The sequence below is a fragment of the Macaca fascicularis genome, chromosome 1 (genome assembly GCF_037993035.2).
Source record: "Macaca fascicularis isolate 582-1 chromosome 1, T2T-MFA8v1.1".
Lineage (NCBI taxonomy): Eukaryota > Metazoa > Chordata > Mammalia > Primates > Cercopithecidae > Macaca > Macaca fascicularis.
In genome coordinates, this window is record NC_088375.1 from 227,180,457 (window position 1) to 227,197,929 (window position 17,473).

A 17,473-nucleotide genomic window follows, 5' to 3' on the forward strand; every position below is an offset into this window, starting at 1 on the left:
CAGCCCCCAGCGCAGGAGAGGGAGATGGCAGAGAGGGCCGGAGGGAGGGAGCTGGTGGCTTAAAATGGAGCCATTCACAACCTTGCACAGCAAATGGAGCCACTGGGAGGACACTCGACCGAGAGGAGAGCATTGCTTGAGCCAGGAGTGCCGTCTGCAGGATGGAGACAGGAGGCAGTGTTGTTTTCACGGCATCGTGGACCATGGCACAGGTGAGCAATTTTAAAAGGTGATTGGAATCATAGGTTAGAATAATCACCTTAGCAGTCAAAGGCTCCTGGAATTTCTCATTTAATTTCACATTTTAGGTGGACTGATCTGTAATTTAGTTAATCTCACATCTCCACCCAGGAAAACTGGAGCTTTGCACAATATTTTCTGCAGATGACAAAGTATTCACCCAAACTATTTCTCATAGTAAAATGTGCTCTTTGTCCCCAGAGAACTGCTCAATACTACAGAAGATCTGTGTAGGAGCCATGCTTTAAAAACAACAACAAACACCTCAGACAACACACCAACACTTTCCTCCCTCGATAAAGATACCAAAACGAATCTGGTCTCTGGGGTGAGGAGTAGGAGAAGCAGGTCCGAGCAGGTGGGTGCAGAGGAGTGGGAAGGTGCCATTTTGTGTAGGAAAGAATTTAACCTTGCCCAAAGAGAGGTCTGGCTTTTGTCCTCACCTTCTGGGAGGTGAACTCTAAGTCCTTGGAATATCATGCCTGATTGGAGTTTCTTTGTTTGCCTGGGATCCTTGGGTCACAAAATGGTCTAACCATATGATTTAGGGTAGGTGTTGGCCACACTGGATAGGTTTAGGGTAGGGGTTGGCTGTGCCAGAAAGATCAACAATGTGACTTAGGGTGGGGGCTTTGGGTCACGTGGTATCAGCTGACTCTGGAGGAGCTGGAGAGGGAGGGCAGTGACTTGGGCAGTCACCTGTGTGATGGAGCCACAATAAAAACTCTGAACACTGGGGCTATGGTGAGCTGCCCTGGTTGGCAGTACTCCATGGGTACTGTTACACATCAATGCCAGGAAAGTCATGCTTTTCATGACTCCATGGGGAAGAGGACAGTGGAAGCTCCATGTCTGGTACCTTCCTGGACTATGCCCTATACCCTTCCTTCCTTGGCTGATTTTAATCTGTATCCTTTTGATGTAATAGAGTGCAACTGTGAGTATGAGAGCTTTTGGTGAGTTCTGAGTCCTTCCAGTGAATGATCAAACCTGAGGGTGGTCTAGGGGACCCCTTGCAGTTGGTGCAGAAATAAGGGTGGTCTTATGTGGATGGTGTTCCCTTTAACTTGACAGGTGGCTAACTGACATGGTTTGGCTGTGTCCCCACCCAAATCTCATCTTGAATTCCCATGTGTTGTGAGAGGGACCCAGTGGGAGATAATTGAATCATGGAGGCAAGTCTTTCCCATGCTGTTCTCACGGTAGTGAATAAATCTCACAAGATCTGATGGTTTTAAAAAGAGGAGTTCCCCTGTACGAGCTCTCTCTCTCTTTGCCTGCTGCCATCCATGTAAGATGTGACTTGCTCCTCCTTGCCTTCCACTATGATTGTGAAGCTTCCCCAGCCATGTGGAACTATAAGTCCAATTAAACCTCTTTCTTTTGTAAATTGCTCAGTCTTGGCTATGTCTTTATCAGTGGTGTGAAAACAGACTGATACATTAACACTTGCACATTCTTTCTACATATGAAGGATACTCCTATGAACACACATTACAGTTTTGATAGAGAATTAGCCACTGTCAAGTGTGTTCCCTCCAGATGGAGGCACAGGGGGTCTCCCCTGGCCTCTCACACCTTCCGGACACTCGAGCACTCATCACATTAATTATGTTGGCCTGTGTGCCTCCTTCCCTGGGCTGTGAGTTCCTGGGGCGTGGGGGGATGCCTGGTTGATGGGTGAAGCCTTGGTTCCACCAGGTACTGTTGAATGACAGATGGGTGGATGGGCTGCCACCTATCAAGGCTGTTTCTTCCATATAGTTTATGACCCAGTTTGGGGGAGAGGTGCCTGTGAATGACAACCTGAGGCTGGGTGCTGGGAGGCTTCAACAGGGCCATGATGTGAAGCACCAGGCCTGGAGCCTGGCTGGTGGTCATTACTGTCACTGTCATAGCAGTGTGTTTTGGAGCAGCAGGATTCCTGTGGATAGGGAGGTTTTCATGGCCCCTGACTCACTTACTCATTCATTCATTCATTCATTCTTACCTTCACCAGGCAAATGTGGGACTGGGTCAAGGGCATCACAGAGGGTCAGATGAGGTTCCCCTCCAGGGCCCCTGCACCACAACCCACCAGGTAGTGACTTGCCAAGGACCAGCCCAAGAAACCCCCTCCCTCTCTGAGGCCTAGAGAGAGGGCTGAGCAGCTCCAGGAAGAGCAGTGCTTTTTCCTTTCTCTTCCAGCTTCAGTGAGCTGAACGGAGGATTTCTCATCAGGTAGCCCTTTAAAAGCTCTGAAGGCAGCCTCAGGGCACATTCAACAAAGAGGTAGCGAAGGGTCAAGCTTCGGCATTCTGGTCTTGGGCCACTTGCCTGGAGCTTGTTCAGTGACAGGGAGACCCAAAGGGAGGCGATGGTGCCTGGTTAGTCCTGGACACCCTCCCCAGCCTGGTTCTGATGTCAGAGAGAGGCTATCTGGGCAGCTGGATCCTAAAGCTGAAGTCAGTCAGCCGTGAGGACAATGGCCATGAAGATACCACTAGGCCATCTGTCCTTCCCTCCCTCCCTCCCTTGAAGAAACCTTCCCCGAGACCCTACTGTGTCCCTGGACCCCTACACTGGGGCACGATGATAATTAAGACAGAAGTCCTTGGCCTTGGGACTCAGCAATATTGTCACACTTATCAATTTCCTCCACACCCACAGATGTGCTTTATTCAGTGCCACCTCCATGCAGACATTTCAGACTTTCTCTCTTTCTCTCTCTCTCTCATCCATTTGCTCTCTCAGCTCTGGGGGCTACACCCACCTGCCATTGACTTTTCACAAAGATGTCCCAAAAGCCCCTTAAACTCAGCCTAACTCCTAACTGGTCCTCCTCCAAGGTGAATGACATGGAGCCTCCATAGTGAATCCACCCACAAAACCTCCTGATGCCATCTCCTCCATGGCTCTCACACTGTCCCTGTGCCCCCAGAATGGCCAAGTTACCATCATCTCTAGCCAGGATGATTTCCTGGTCTCTCCTCACCCTCTCTGAACCTCCTTCAATCTGTTCTCCATGTGGCTGCCACGTGCGCGTCTTCAGAAGCCAACTTGGTCACGTCCCTGCCTCTCCAGCCTTCGGTGGCTTCCCTCTCCTTGGGGATAAAGCCTGGCGCACACGGCCCTGGCTCTGGCCTGATCTACTGCCTGCCCCTCTGCCTCACTGGCTTCATGGCTCCCTCCCACCACAGAGCTGCTGCACATGCCATTCCTGGGGCCTGGAATGTTTGCCTTCTCTCTTCAGGGAGTTAACTTGTGCTCATCCTTCAGATCTAGGGTTGGGGGTCATTTCTTCAAGAAAGCCCTCCCAGGCCTCCCTGAGAAGTCACCATCCTCCATTATAAGGTCCCCAAATGCTTGTTCGTGCGAAGGCAGGGGTCAGTTCTGATGTTTCCTCCGCTGGACGAGAAGCTCGTTGACTGCAGGTCCTCATCTGATCCATTTCTTCTGATCCTCATCACGTGACACAGTGCCTGGCACCTAACAGGGACTCTACTGACAGTTGTCATGAATAACCAGGCAGCAAGGACAGGCTCCAGCCCTGGGAGGCAGCTCCAAAGTTGTGCAGGTGCAACAGGAAGTGGCTCTAGAAGCCTCGCATGGCATGGAGGTCAAGAGCGGACGATGGGGTCACACCGCTGTGTGTGACTCTCTCTGCGCCACCCACTCACTGTTGTCTGAGCATCTTCATCTGCGGGCCAGGGGCTTCACAGGTTGCCGAGAAGTCTCAGTGAGTCACTACACATGGGTACGCATCAGTACTTCATAGCCAGGTCCAGGCAGGTGGTGCATGTGCAGATGTCAGCTGCTGTCCCTCCTGGTGGCAACTCTGTGCCAGAAGGTGTTTTGCTGAAAGAAACAATCACGGCGGCTCAGAAGTCTGCCATGTGTCTCAAGACCCATCGATGCAGCTTGGTGCCACTGAAGTGATGCAAGATGTCACCAGCTCTTCTCAAGACCCCCAAATGGGGTGTGGGGCTGGGGCAGAGTTCCTCGTCCATGTGCCAGCACATCTCAGGATTTGGTATGACAGGAGACACTCCGAGGCCTCCACTGGGTATCTCCTGATCTGCTGATGCCAGAACTGGTCCTTCTGCATGAGGGGCAGGGAGCAGAGGGCTAGAGCCAGGTCACTGCTCCCTCTCTCCTGCCAGTGTGAATGTGGGGAGAGTGTCAGCTCACTCTGCGGGGACACCAGAGGCAAACCTTGACCTCGCCAAAGAAACCACAACCCACCACACAGAAGCCGCCCAGGGCTCCCAACCGGCTTTTTTTTTTTTTTGAGACAGAGTTTTGGTCTTGTTGCCCAGGCTGGAGTGCAATGGCACGATCTTGACTCGCTGCATCCTCCACCTCCTGGGTTCAAGTGATTCTCCTGTCTCAGCCTCCCGAGTAGCTAGGATTACAGGCGCCCGCCACCACACCTGACTAATTTTTTGTATTTCTAGTAGAGATGGGGTTTCACCATGTTGGTCAGGCTGGTCTCGAACTCCTGACCTCAGGCAATCCGCCCGCCTCGGCCTCCCAAAGTGCTGGGATTACAGGCGTGAGCCACCGCACCTGCTGGCCGGCTTGTTTCTTATCCACCTTTGTGTCCTACCTTCTGGGGCACAGGTGAATTTGGCCGTGGGATGGAGAAGGGGAGACAGACAGAGGGAGGAGAGCGTGCAGAAGGAGTCAGGAGGTGACTTCCATCCCAGTTCAGCGATGGCTTGGGGCCAGCAGCTGCTCTTCCTAGGGCCTGGGTTCCTTCCATAAGAATGAGGAGATTGGAATATGGGACAAGTTCCAACTCCTGAACAACCTCACTTTGTTTCTGGTGTATCAACTGTTTTCCCTCTGCCACTGATTTTTCTTTCTCTTCTTTTTTTTTTTTTTTTTTTTTGAGATGGTCTCACTCTGTCACTCAGGCTAGACTGCAATGGCACGATCTCAGCTCACTGCAGCCCCAACCTCCAGGGCTCAAGCGATCCTCCTGCCTCAGCCTCCCGAGTAGCTGGGACCACAGGTGCCACCTGTGCCACCACACCTGGCTGATTTTTGTATTTTTTTTTTGTCAAAACAGGGTTTCTCCATGTTGCCCAGTCAGGTCTTGAACTGACCTCAAGTGATCCTCCTGCCTCGGCTTCCAAAAGTGCTGGGATTACAGGTGTGAGCCACCACGCCTGGCTTGCCGCAGATTTTTTTTTTTTTTTTTTTTTTTTTTGAGAAGGAGTTTCACTTTTGTCATCCAGGCTGGAGTGCAATGGCGTGGTCTTGGCTCACTGCAACCTCTGCCTCCTGAGTTCAAGCGATTCTCCTGCCTCAGCCTCCCGAGTAGCTGGGACCACAAGTGCCACCTGTGTCACCACACGTGGCTAATTTTTGTATTTTTGGTAGAGGGGGGTTTCACCATTTTGGCCAGGCTGGTCTTGAACTCCTGACCTCAGGTGATCTGCCTGCCTTGGCCACCCAAAGTGCTGGGATTACAGGTGTGAGCCACTGTGCCCGGCCTGATTTTTTAAAAAGTCTCCTGTTATTCATGCAGTATGGTCCATATGACACATACCTGCATCTCACTCTTTTTTCCCTAACAAAGGACTCACAACAAAGGATTTCACAACAGGTGCAAAGTCTCAGCAGATTACTGCCGGGGAGGGAGCCAGTCTTCAGCCTATCAAAGACTATTTTGAATGTCCTGGTGTCACAGATGTGGGGGACAAGGTTGCTGGGCTGCTCAGAAGGGTCAGAGATATGTGTATTTTTAGGAGCTTCTGAAAGGACAGATCTTTGTCCTTGGTCCCAATTAGAGGCTGAGCATCGGACTGGATGGGAAGGGTGTCCTCTCACCTTGCTCAGGACCACTAGGAACTTGCATCCCCACAGAGGCTGCACTAGGGCCCAATCAGCACTTGTGTCTTCTCTTCTCCACAGCGGGTGTTCTGGGTCTCAGGACCACTTCTCCCGGCAGCTGCATACACAAACTGGCACCTCCCTTGGTTTCCAGGGAGATGGATTCTGGGAGCCCAGTCCCAGGAAAGGCTAAGGACATCAGCTCACCACCGGCCTGGACCAGCCAGATCCCCTGACCGGTCTCTCTGTGGTCCCGGCTTTGCCAAGAGGCCTTTCTTCAAGGCTATGCTTTTAGGGGAACAGCTGACCCATATCCGAATGCTGTGGTAGAATAATGGGAGTCCAGCCAGGCGCGGTGGCTCATGCCTGTAATCCCAGCACTTTGGGAGGCCAAGGCGGATGTATCACTTGAGGTCAGGAGTTTAAGATCAGCCTGGCCAACATGGCAAAACTCTGTCTCTACCAAAAATACAAAAATTAGCTGGGTGTGGTGGTGCACACCTGTAATCCCAACTACTTGGGAGGCTGAGGCAGGAGAATCACTTGAACCCAGGAGGCAGAGGCTGCAGTAAGCTGAGATGGAGCCACTACACTCTAGCCTGAGTGACACAGCAAGACTCTGCCAAAAAAAAAAAAAAAAAAAAGGAATAATGAGAGTCCGATGTAACTGATTTAGGAGCTGGGGCATAATTGCCTAAGCAGGCCTGCCAGGCAGGCTTCCGGTGAAGCTGCACGATTCTTGCACCCAGCAACAACCAGTGGTCAGGGCCCGGGAGCTGTCTCTACCAGGTCTGATATCAACACAGTGTTTGGGGGTGAATCACAGTTTGTTCCTGCTTTGGGATTCACCTGGAGCCCCTGCTACCCAGCAGGGAGCCATGAAGAAGGAATCTGTCTCTGGGACTCAGAGCAGATGTGGGACATCTCCACGAGCCCAGGAACATCTCCTGGGGCCCACGGACCTGTCAAAAGGTTGGCGAGACCAACACCAGAGGTGCAAGGTGGGAAAAGCAGGAGACGGGGCCTTTCCTTCTGCTGAATGAGCAGTGGATGGGGCAGTGGGAGGCACACGATCTCCTGGGCCAGGCAAGAGTCTGAGAGACTCCTGTCCTTTCTCATCTGGCCCCAGACTGCGGAAGGCTGTGGCTCTGAGCTCAGAGACAGGTATGGTGCCGTCTCACCTGGAATTTCCAGCCATTTCTCTGAGTTCTGCAAATCCATGGAGCTCCCTCTTGCCTCAGGACCTTCCGACCCACCTCTCCCTGCTTGGAGGGCTCTTACCCAGCTCCCCGCTTGGCATCTGACCTGCCCGACCATGTCCTTTTTTGAAACACCTTCATTTCTTAGCCTCCATGGGTCACATCCTGCTGGTTTTCTCTCCGTCACACTGGCTGTCCTCCTCACCCCCTCGGCCAGCTCCTCATCTGCTTGGTGTCCATATACCAGAGGAGACTGCGCTTGATCCTGCAGCCTCTCCTCTGCTTCATCTGTGCCCTTTCACGGAGCTAGGTTGCTAAACGCCATCTGCACGCAGAGGACTCCTAAACATCGTCTCCATTCTGGATCTCTCGTTGGCCTCCAGACTTTCGGACCCCACTGTGAACCCGCCGTCTCTAATGAGGTTGTCGGATGTAACGTGACCAAAATCGAACACTAGATTCTCCTATCCCCTCGGGTATGCTGCTGCTTCAAACTTCTCCATCTCAGGAAATGGTCTGCTGTCCCTCCGGTGGTTGGAGCCCCAAATCTAGGCGTTATTACTCATCATCCTCTCCCATTCTTCATATTCAAATCATCAGCAGAACCCTTGACTTCACTTCCAGACAACCCCAGACCCACCCTGTCCCTCAGGAGTCATCGTTCCAGCCTTGTCAGAGCCACCATCACCTCTTGCCCAAACCGACGCCAGAGCCCTGGAGAAGTCTCTGTGCCAGGGGAGACACAATTCATTCTCCAGATGGCAGCTGCGGCGTTCTTGCAAACATACACCTGTGTGTAGCAGTGCCCCTCCCATGGTTCCCCACTGACCTCAGAATAAAAGCCCAGCCCCCTACTCTGGGTGATGGCCTCTGCTGACCCCCTGGCCCTCTCCCATCCCTGCAACCCCCTCCACCTCCCCTTCCTCTATTCTGGCTGCAGCACACTCTTCAGCTCCCCCAACATGCCAGGCTTGCCCTCCCCCTGGGGGCTTTGCTCCTAATTCCCTGGCCTGGAATGTTCCTCCCACGGTCTTACTGTGGCTGGCCCCTGCCTGTCATTCATACCCCAGCTTCAATATCACCTTCTCATATAGGCCTCCTCTGACCTCCCCCAACCTATGAAGCAGCCAACTTGGTTCCCCCTCCCAGACCATCCAGGGGAGGTTCCCTGCCCAGCACCTATCACCGTCTGACAGTTTCCTTTGCAACTTGTGTGTTGTCTTTCTTCCCCACTAGAATATAAACTACAGGAGAATAAGGATTCCCCAGAGCCCAGAACGGTGCCTGGCACCCAGCAGATGCCGCATCCATATTGACCAGGTGACGGAAGACCAGACAGCCCGGGTGGAAGGAGGTGGGAAGACTGGTTAGGACATGCACAATTGATTAGTTTGGGCTGAATTAAGGTGGTGGCAGAGAGGATGGCGAGAAGTAGAGACTGTGAGAGAAATAAAGGAGAGAAACATGCTAGGCTAGTGTTGGGGAGGGAGGGAGCAAGGGGTGACTCCTGGGTTTTTGGGTGGGATTATCCACAGGGGCCAGGAATGTTATCAGAGAGGTAGCTTGGGGAAAACAAAGAACGGCCATTTGTCCTGTCTGGGACCTACTGGCTTGCCCAAGAGAAACGTGGGTCAAGCTGCCCTGTAGGCTGATAGATGGATGGCCTGGATCCAAGAAGAGAAACAGAGGGGCAGCCATCCCTGCACCCCAGTAGGTGGGAGAGAGAGCCCTGGCTGGGAAGAAGCCCTCAGGGAGCGTGGGCAGGGAGAAGAGAGTAGTCAGGAGAGAGCTGGCCATGTGGACATGACAGAGCATTTTGGAAGGAGAAGCTTGGAGACTGGGAAGCAGCAAGCAGGGGAGTGGGAGGGAGGGGCAGAACTGCACTGCTCTCGCAGAGCCAGAGGGCTTCTCCTGGGGAGAAGGCCATCAATGGGGACACAGGGGCTTGGAGCCCTTAAGTCGAATGAAGACAATCAGGCCTTGGGGTCCACAGGGATGTGCTGTGGCCTTGGCAGGAGCCAAGTTGGTCAGTGTGTTCATGGTGGGTGGCTGTGGGAGGCCGCTCTATCCTGCTGCCCCACGGCATGGCCATCCCCAAGCATCCCAACAGGAGGGTGTCCTGCGAGCAGCTCCTCCAAGCCAGGAACTGATCTTTCCTGTATCTGCATCCTTCCCCAAATATGTATTGCTATGTATATAGTAAATGCTCAATAAACACTGAACGACCTGCACTTCCTGTGATGCTCCTTAAAACACGCCACCTGTGACTGTAGGACGGTGCCTACGAACTCCTTAAAACACACCATTGGCCGGACATGGTAGCTCACGCCTGTAATCCCAGCACTTTGGGAGGCCGAGGTGGGCGGATCATGAGGTCAGGAGATGGAGACCATCCTGACTAACACGGTAAAACCCCGTCTCTGCTAAAAATACAAAAAAATTAGCCGGGCATGGTGGCAGCTGCCTGTAGTCCCAGCTGCTCGGGAGGCTGAGGCAGGAGAATGGCATGAACCCGGTAGGCAGAGCTTGCAGTGAGCCGAGACTGTGTCACTGCACTCCAGCCGGGGCGACAGAGCGAGAACATGCCACCGGTGATGGCAGGACGGTGCCTGCGAACTCCTTAAAACGCGCCACCCGTGACCGCAGGACGGTGTCTGCGAACTCCTTAAAACATGCCACCTATGACCGCAAGACGGTGCCTGCAAACTCCCCGACACTGCGGAGCCCCTGGAGCCTAAGCTGTGCTGCCTCTTTACGGCACCTCTCACGACACCCAGGGCAGAACCCCGCACACAAGCCCTCCGGAGGCTTCTGGTGTTTTCTGGGGTCAGTTTTGTCCTTCAGTGAGGCCTCACAGCCGGGATCATGCCCAGGACCACGCCCTGGGGACAAGCCCACAAGAGACGGAGTCCCGCATTGAACAGTGTTCCTCAAATGCTCCTGTCTACAGGGAACCTCAGAATGGGACTTCTTTTGGAAATAGAGTCTTTGTAATTAGTAAATTACAAAAGTAATTAGTAATTCATTAAGACGGGTTCACACCGGATGGGGTTGGCCTTAATCCAATGACTGGTGTCCTTAAAAGAAAGTAGGGACACAGACACACACATAGGGAGGACAGTGGGGGCAGAGACTGGGGTTCCGTTGCCACTAGCCATGGATCCACAATGATGATCAACAGCCACCAGAGCTGCAAGTGACAAGAGAGGGTCCCTCCCTAGCACCTTCAGAGGGGGCTCAGCGCTCCAGGACCTTGAGCTCAGGCTTCCAGTTCCCGCAGCTGTGAGAGCGTATATCTGTGTGAAGCCACCCAGCTGGTGGGCATTTGTCCGGCAGTCACAGGAAAAGCTGGCTGATCTTGACCCCTGGAGGGTCTAAGCCGCCACTGTCATGCACGCGCTGGAAGGAGCCACCTGGCCTGCAGGTGGCCGGGAAGCCAATCCTGGGAGACGAGCCTGCATCTGCCCGAGTCCTGGGGCTTCCTCCATGGAGGTGACTTTGCTTCCCGCTCCAACAATCAGGACAGGGTGGCAAAGGCTGCCCCTCGGCCTTTGTGGAGAGGTGAGCTTCCTCCTAAGGGCCATTTCTCTGCAGGGTGCCATGTGTCGCTGCTCCAAGGAGGCCGGGTGGGGCCCAGCTCCAAGGTGACCCACTCCTTGCCACACAGAGGAGCTCCACTCAGGTCTGCTTGGTGTGGCCCCAGCTGCAAATGGCAGGAAGTCACTGTCCCAGGAGGATCTGAGGACCAGGCCTCTTGGTCCTGGCTGAGGAGCACAGCTGGCTGCTGAGGAGCCCCAATGGCTACGATGCTCCCCAAACTGTATGCTGATGCGTCTCCCACCCGCCGCGGTGCTGAGGAAAGCACACCTGGGGAGCACACGCACCCAAGCAGACAGACGCCCACTGCAATGTGTCACGAAGCAGACCCCACAGAGAGTGAGAGACGGGTTACGAGGAGGGCCCTGTGCTTTGAAGCATGGCACTGGCTGGGCTTGGAGAGGATGTGACTCCTGCCACTCAGCCTCAGGTCCCGAGTGCAAGACCGGCTCATGCCAGCTGCTTCTGCCACCTGTCACTGCTGCGCACAGAAGCACCCAGAGGCCCATGCGCTAACCAGCTTGTGTTGGCCCCAGTCCCCACTCCAGGTGGATATCAGAAAGCTCTCAGCGGGGCGGGGGTCCTTTCTTCCTTTGGGTGACCCCTGGGTCAGTGCTTCTCCAGCTCCCCCAAAGAGCTCCTGGAGGCAGGAGAGGGTAAGCGGGGCCTACCGGTCTTTCACTATGGGCGTAATTCAAAGTAGCTCTTTGAAGTCAAGATCATTCACCCATGCTGTCTTATCTGAAAATTTCTTGTGAATTTTGTATTCTGCTCCACAATACAAACTGTATTGGTTTTAGCAAAGCAATGGCATTTTACATTATTTAGCAAGGAAGTAATTTTTGCTCCTCCGTCTTCCATCATCTGGGACAAGTGATGCCTTTAGAATATGTCCTCAGTGTACATTGTACGTTTTTTTTTTTTTTTTTTTTTTTTTGAGACAGAGTCTCGCTCTGTCACCCAAGCTGGAGTGCAGAGGCACGATCTTGGCTCACTGCAAGCTCCACCTCCTGGGTTCAAGCCATTCTCCCGCCTCAGCCTCCTGAGTAGCTGGGACTACAGGCACCCACCACCACACCCAGCTAATTTTGTTTTTGTATTTTTAGTAGAGATGGGGTTTCACCATGTTAGCCAGGATGGTCTTGATCTCCTGACCTTATGATCCTCCTGCCTTGGCCTCTCAAAGTGCTGGGATCACAGGTGTGAGCCACCACACCCGGCCAACTCTGTGTACATTCTTTTACAGCATCCCATGTCACGTAACATGTTCATGGGCCAGCTGAGGGTTACTGGGAGGTGGGCTGGGTGGATCTGAGGGAGGGAGCCAGCCTAGGTGGGGCCAGCCCAGGCCCACTCAGCAGAAAGCCCTGGAGTGTCACCATTGGAAGAAGAAGCCAGAGGTCTCCCGGGGGCCAGTGTCCTAGCTGGAATGGCCTTTCCCACTTACCCTGGAATGTACCCCTGGACTCTGAGGCAGTGTGCGGTCTCCCAGCTCTGGTGGGTGGAGGCTGGTGCTAGAATCAGCCCACAAGGAATGGCCAGCAGGACCACAGCCACATGCCAGGAACAGGCCCTCTCACACCTAAGGTGGCAGCTCCGAAGTGGGGGCAGAGCTGGGGGCCGCCCCAGAGACACATCTTTCATCTGGTAGCATAGAGAGCTTGGTCGGATCAGAAGGCCAAACCGAGAGGCCTTTCCTTCTCTTCACTTCTTTAGACAGGAGCGAGGCTCTCAGTCTTCCCAGACACCTACCCCAGGGCCAGGCTGCCCCAGAAGTCACAGGATAACCCCCTCTGTCCCTGGCGAGCTGCAGGGGCAAGCTGCCTGGGCTCACCCACCTTACACTGAGGCTTGCCCAGGAAGCAGGCACCTGGATAATAAAGTTTGAGCTCTTAGTCCATGCTCCCCACTCTGCCTGAGATGACACGGCCCCCCCTCACCCCTGAGGCCAGAAGGGGGCCTGCCCAGGAGACCAGAGGAAGCCCAGGAGAGCAGCCCAGCCCAGGGGAGCTGCACACAGGTCTTACTCCAATCCTCTCATCCAGGCAGGAGGCTCAGTTGCCTGAGAAGCATTGAAAATAGAGTCTAAGTCTAAGCGGCTTCCAAGAAGGGCCAGCAGGTGGGGGTGGGGACAGGGGACCCTAAATCTTCTCAACTTGGCCTTGGGGAGAATCAGATGCTATAAGACAAGAAACAGTCAGGCACACAAAAGTTCCGCTCACCTTCTCTTCTAGGGACTCAGGTCACTTCAAGGTGTTCCCGTGTCCTTGGCCAGAAGAGGGCCCGCCCCACCCCCTCAGCTCCAAGGCTGCAGTGTTGAACTGCCTGGGTTTATTCTCTTTGCAAACACAGGCACAGGCGAGGCAAGTCCACACAGATAGCATCCTCTTGAAGTTCAGCTCGGCCCTGGCTGTTGTATCCACAGGACCTATCACAGGCATAAGTGACATTTCCCAGAGATCCTCCCCAGTGGGTCTCCAGGGTAAACCCCATTGCCTGCCTGTCTTTAGCCTGGAAGAGGTCCCCCTTGCATCTCTGTATGAAGAGCTGGCCTGCTCAGACCTCCCTGGGGTCCTGTGCAAATGGCCTGGGGTTAGGTCAGGCCAGAGGAAATTTGTTCTGAATCCGGACCTTTGTGGGTGGAGGAGAAATGGTGAAAACGGTAGTTCCTAAAGACCCTGGCCTAAAGACAGCCGCCCTTTCCCTCTCCTGCCACCCTTGATGCCCCTTGTTCCCGGGCTAACCCTGGTCAGGCGTCAGGTCTCACCAGGGGGGTCGCTTCCTCTGTGAAGCCTTCCTTACCACTAGTTAGATTCAGCTTTTTGACAGTCCCTCCTGCACTCACTCATTCACGCCTGCCTGCATTCATATCACAAATATGTACTGTAGCCCACCACGTGCCAGCCCTGGGCTAAGTGATGGGGGTCTGGCAGACAGGGCCTTTGACCCTGGAGCTCACAGTGGGGCGCAGGGAAAGGGAGGGGAAGACCCCCTAGGTCTGGGGGAGGCGCTGCAGCTCCGGGATCCAGAAGGCTGCGATTCCTCCTCCCATCTTCCGCCACCTCCACGCCCGGTCTCTCTCAGGATGGCTGCGCCCCAGCTGAGATTTTGGGGACGTCGGGTCCCTGCCCCGCGGCCTCAAGGTGGGGACGATCACTCTCCGCAGGGCGGGGCTGCGCAAACAAAAGCTACTCCAAGGGGACAAAGGCTGCACCGCAGGGACAAACACTTCTCCGCAGCTGCTGCTGCTGCTGCGTGCGCGCGCGAGTTCGCTGCGGCCCGGACCCACGCCCCCCACCCGGCCTTTAGCCAAGCAAACAAATCCATGTTTTAGATCAAATGAGGGCCGACAGTCTCTTCCCCAAACAATTCCCCCCGGCCATGGCGGAGGGGACAAAGGGCGCTCCCCACATGCAGTGGAGGCCGCGGAAGGAGGGAGCCAGGGCTCGCCGCCCGGGACCGAAGGCCCGCGGTCCCCGCCGCACGCTGCGGCGCACCGGAGGCGGATGGCCGGGCTCAGGCCTTCCTAGTCCTCGCAGTCCCTGCGGGCGCCCTGGACCCCGCGGGGCGCGGCGCCGCCAGCAGTTCCGCGAAGGGCCCCGCATTGCGGCTGCGCGTCGGCGGGCGGGCGGGCGCGCGCGTGGGCGAGAGTGTGTGCACGCGCGCCGCCGGCAGCCGTGCCCCAGTTTGCTCCGCGCTGCAGTCCCCTGGCGCCCACCCCTTCCCCAGCCCTCCTCCCCTTGCCGCGGCGCACCAGTCTCCACCGCCCGGCCGGCGCGGAGGGAGAATTGGCCCAGCGCCCGCGGGGGCGGGAGGGGCTGAGCCGAGAAACTGCGGAGACCGAGGGGAGGGGACGGGAGGGACAGGCGGGGACGCAAGGCTCACCACCGCCCGGCCACTGCAGCATCGGCCTGGACGCAAAGTTCACGGCCAGGCCCTGTGGCTGGCCAGAGGCCCGGGACCCCCGCGCTCCCGGGTAGCTGTTCCAGCGGCCCCCTTTGCGCTGCGGCTGCGGCACTGCTTCCCCTCCCCCCTCCCCTTAGTATTTATCAAGCTGGTGAAAGGCTGGGAAGCCTGGGCCCTTGGGTGGGTGAGTGCCTTGTATCCATTTCGGCGGAAAAAGAATAGCTAGGGAAGCCCCGCTTCTCCCTAGCCAGGTGGGGTCTGGCAGTTCCTCTGTCCCCACCTCCCTTCCACTCCCACTCCTTGAAAGGACAACTGGCCCAGACCAAAGGAAAGCGTCCTTCAGGGTCCTGCTCTGCTCTCTGCAGGGCCCCTGAGCCGCGGTGGACCCCAGGCTGGCCCCTCTGGTTCAGCAGGGCGCTCTGAGCTGGGTGTCCAAGCTGCGGAGCTACTGTTCCCCTAGCTGTGCCCTGGCTGGTGGTAACAGAGCCGATGCTGCTGGACGCCCAGGCCTTGATGCCATCGTCACCCCAATTCCTGTCGCCCTCCTGTGTATCCTGCAGGGGTAGGGGTGCTTATTTCAACTTGGAGGCCCACAGAGTTCAGAGCTCAAAGTTCTGGGGAGAGGGGGCAGCTAGGGAGCAGGTGCCCAGCTTGGCGCCAGGCCAATCCCGAGGGGCCTGGGGTGGCCGAGGTCCTGGTCTGTCATGAAGTAGTTGGGTGGCTCCCCTCCCCACGGTCTCTATGGCGGCATCCTCCCATGCCCTAGCCTCCGGGGTACGGCTGGCTCTCTGTGCTTCCAGGGGGCCTGCAGATGTGTCCTGAGCTCTGGGGCACTGCCTGACTGTGACTTTGCTCTCTGAAAAGGCTCCATCTGCCAGGCGGGGTCCTACACTGGTCCCAGCATCCTTGGGTTCATTCTAGTGAGGCCAGCCAGGTCATTCAGGGAGAGCCAGGGTTCTGCAGAGTTCCCGACTTCATTCCCCATTTGTTCTGCAAAACTGAAACCGGATTTCCTAAACAGGAGCCCCTGGTCACCCTGCTCTTCTTGGTTACATCTGCGGGTCATCATCAGAGCTCTACCTGGCTCCAGCCTCGGCTAGGGAAGATGCCAAGGGCAGCTTGGTGCCCCAGGGCAGCCCATGCTAGGGTGCAGAGCCTGCAGACTCAAAAGCTGTCCTGGGGAATGTCTCCTGAGGGTTCCCCAGCCAAGGCAGCTGTTGGCACCCTGTCTCGGCTGGGGCAGGGGCTGGGATAAGGCTGAGGTTTACATGCTGGCTGGTTCAGGAAATGAACTATGTACCCAAGCCCAGAAATCTTCCAGCAGCCAACAGCAAGGGGTAGTCTAAGAGGTGAGACCCAAAAGGCCAGCTGTGGGTGTGTGGGGGTGTGTGTATGGGGGGGTGTTGCATAAAGAACCCACCCCTGCAGGGGGCCCAGGCTCAGCTTAGCCCAGACCTCAATGTCCTGGGCTGGCCAGGTCTCTAGCAAGGTACCCCATGGACTGTCATCTATCCAGGCTGCCCTGATACTGAGGTTATGGACAGGCATCCCTCCTACTGCATCCCCAGTGCACCGGGCTCAGTCCCCCAGGCCTTGGCCAGCTCTGGGCCTCCTGATGTGTGCCTAGGTGGGAAAGGGCAGCCTCTGACCCTGGCATTCCCAGCCTGCCTTTGGCAGCTCTTGTCTGCAGAGCCCCTGGTACCCCAAGGGGAACCACCAACACTCACTGACCCCCATGGACAAGGCTGGCAGCTCTTGGAGTCCCTGCCTGTCCTTGACCACCAGGTCCTGCCTGCTCCCTTGAAGCCCACTGGGGTCCCTGACACTCTACCCTCTGCCACAGTCACGATCCTGGGCTTGCCACAGAGGCCATACAGGGCAGAGGTGGAATTAAAATCAGCCAAGAAGCTGGAGTTGAGGGTATTTGAGGGCTTCCAGGAGAAGGTTTGGCTGGTTAGCCCCAAAAGACAGAAGCAAGCTCCCAAATCCGAAAGAAGCCCAGGCCTGAGCTGCCTCCCCATCCTCTTCCTTGAGAGGCTTGGGGCTTGGCGATGGCCTCTGGGAACCTTTTTGCTTCCAGGAGCCCATGGAAACAGCCCTGGTGGGGCACAGCTGGTGCTTGGACCTTGCTGCCTGGGGTCCTTCACCAGAGGAACCTCTTAGCTCCCCTGGGCTTGCTTGGCCACTCAGACAGCCCAGCAGGCGTGCCAGCCACAGACCCGCACTCACATACTTTTCAGTCTGTCCTAAGGAGAGACTGAGATTGAGGGTGGGGCCAGCCAGTGTCCAGACACAAATGGCTGACAGCTTAGGCACTCAGCCTGGCGGTGGAAACCCAGCTGACCTTCCTTCGCTCACATTGGCACTGCTTCCTGCCCCTTTCTGGGTGCTTACTCTTCTTTCACACCTTGTGCATGGAGTCCCCAAGCATCCCTCTCCCTTGGTGCCTGGCAAGACGACCCAAGCACTGTTCTTACCGTCCAAGGACAGCCAGTCGTGCTGGGAGGAAGGGAGCGTGGGCAGAGCCCGGGCTTTGTACTCAAACACCACCGAGTTGGAGATGATCTGGTTGTTGAAGGCAACTTGTAGGGTCACAAGACCAGTGTCATGGGCTGAAAGCGAGAGAAAAAGACCAAGTCAAGGGATGGGTGGGTACCTACAGCCTGGTGAACCACACAGGGCCTGGAATGTCCCCTCCCCACTACCCTTCA

At 55.8% G+C, this 17,473-nt stretch overlaps 1 protein-coding gene across 31 annotated transcripts in view; it reads right to left on the minus strand.

The window, feature by feature from the left end:
- Positions 1–17,473, minus strand: part of CAMTA1 (calmodulin binding transcription activator 1) — a 978,479-nt gene that overhangs the window by 76,775 nt on the left and 884,231 nt on the right. For all 31 annotated transcript variants that reach the window (XM_045387768.3, XM_045387747.3, XM_065530243.2 and 28 more), the window contains one exon: positions 17,240–17,374. In XM_045387768.3, the coding sequence (XP_045243703.1) occupies positions 17,240–17,374 (135 nt within the window). The remainder of the gene's footprint in view (positions 1–17,239; positions 17,375–17,473) is intronic.